This window comes from Diaporthe amygdali (assembly GCF_026229845.1).
Source record: "Diaporthe amygdali strain CAA958 chromosome Unknown NODE_160_length_2001_cov_76_142931, whole genome shotgun sequence".
NCBI lineage: Eukaryota > Fungi > Ascomycota > Sordariomycetes > Diaporthales > Diaporthaceae > Diaporthe > Diaporthe amygdali.
The window spans coordinates 1-2,001 of NW_026517180.1; the positions used below are offsets into that span (position 1 = coordinate 1).

Consider the following 2,001-nt stretch of genomic DNA (forward strand, 5'->3'; position numbering starts at 1 on the left):
TTGAAGATGACTCCGATGCCGTCCGGGCTAGAAAGGGCAAATATGGAGCCCCTCACATTTCCTCCACCGGGAAAAGCTTTTTTGTGGAAAGCGATGTCCGGCAGAGTCGCCTCGTACACAGCTCCAAAAGGGTTGTTGGCGGTGACTGCAGCATCTCCGAGTTCCTGACATAGTATTGTTAGCGGGTGCGGGATGAGGATGAAGAGCGAAGTCACGAACGCTAGACGGCTACAAGCCTCACCATGTTTCCCCCGCATGCATGCAAATTAGGATCTCGCGACACTACCCTCTGACACCCTGACAGGGATTGATCTTGGACATCTTGCTGATCTCCTTCAGAATGCTCTTAGTCTCTTCCGAACTGTTAATCTCGCCGTCTTGAAGATAATCTAAAAGAAGATACAAAGAGGTACTTCGTCGTTTGGCAGAGGAGTACAGGTGAGTCGATGCAAGATGGAATGATGGGGCTTGGATTCTGCATGACATCTGCCCCGCGTAAAACAGTACGAGGTCTTGAAATCTGTTCAAAGGTTTGGACTCAATGGGTTTAGCTCTGCATCAAGCAATACGGGATCTTGGAAGCTGTTCAAAGCTTTAGACCAGATAGGTTTAGCCTTGCATAAAGCAGTATAGTATCTGGAACACTTTTCAAAGCTTTGGACTTAAGGGGTTTAGCGTGCTCCCAGGGGTGTGTGCCCCTGCCCTGGCCAAGCTTCGACCCTCGCATGTTGAGGCCAGCCGCGCCAAAAGGACGGCATTGACGAGATGGCGGATAAGTCGAAGTCAAAATTATCGGAGTTAACTTCATCGTTGAATTTTGATAGGTCGCTGAAGACATTCTTGCCTCCACCGCGGGAAGAGAGGACGCGAGAGGTCCGCAGACCGTGCAGTGCGAGGATGAGATCGAGAGTCAGGTTCTGAAGCCCTGCATCATGATTAGCCGGATACTTCCACAACAGCCAGTAAGTCATACCCTCTCGCGCAAGCTGATCAAACGCGTCTGGAGTGCAAGATATGCTCTTGTCTTCACAGATTGAGATGAAGGAAGCACGAAAAGCATCAAGACCGATACCAATAATATTTCTGTTTCAAACCATGTCAAAAACATGTCCAATGCTCGGAGTGCTGGCGTAGAATGACCAGGCTAGCACCAGCGAGTGCTTACAATCCCTGGGGATTCGAATGTGGTCCGAAGTTGATTTACGGTCATGCTCTTGCAAAAGACGCGAGCGAATAGAGGAAATTATGAAGCAAATACCCGGAGGTTGATTCTACTGTATGCACGTTCCATAGCTTCCGTAGTTTAGTCAAGCATGCGCTATATATGTATCCTCGCGCAGAACCTGTGGATGGAATGCCAAGCCAAACCATTCAAAAATTGATGGAAAGTAAAGAGCCGTGCGCTTGGGCTTCACTTCGACCAATCAGGTTACAAATATGGCTACTAGCAACGGCCATATCGCAGCTTCAACCTCATATGTTGATTCTGGCGATGCGAGGTTAATGATGGCCTCACTATTCATAGCAAATGCTGTTCCTATAATTCCTCTATCGATGGCTGTCGTGATTCGCGTTGCCTCGAACAGCCAGCGTTGACCCAGCGACAAAATCTACGTGCCAGTTGACACCACCTCCTGCAGGCGGTTGCATCTCGCCAGGCGGCTTCGCCAGCATTGAACATAATTAGTATATCGAGATGATGGTATGGAACAGCCATGAGCCCATATGGTATCATCCCCTTGCAGTGGGATTATCCGCCCTGGGGTGGACTTACCGTACCAGCCAACGCGTAGTAGCCCGCCATCCATCCTCAACCCCGGATCCCTGAATCCGATGTCGTCGCATGCGTCGTTGTCACTGTAAATAGTTCGCGGACCAAGGGAATTACTGTTCCAAGGCAAGGCCTCCAGACATGGGTACTATACACAGATCAGATTCGAACTGCGGGTCACAAGTGATCCGTGCACTCACAGATTCGGTCTTGTCAAGGTCGGCATGCTA

The 2,001-nt window shown here is 49.7% G+C and overlaps 1 protein-coding gene across 1 annotated transcript; it reads right to left on the bottom strand.

The window, feature by feature from the left end:
- Nucleotides 1-321, bottom strand: J7T55_001358 (uncharacterized protein; the record flags this gene model as incomplete). Its single annotated transcript, XM_053136385.1, has 2 exons — nucleotides 1-164; nucleotides 295-321. Coding segments are annotated over 2 exons (191 nt in total), but the record flags the coding sequence as incomplete, so codon positions are not given.
- Between the last annotated feature and the right edge of the window lie 1,680 nt (nucleotides 322-2,001).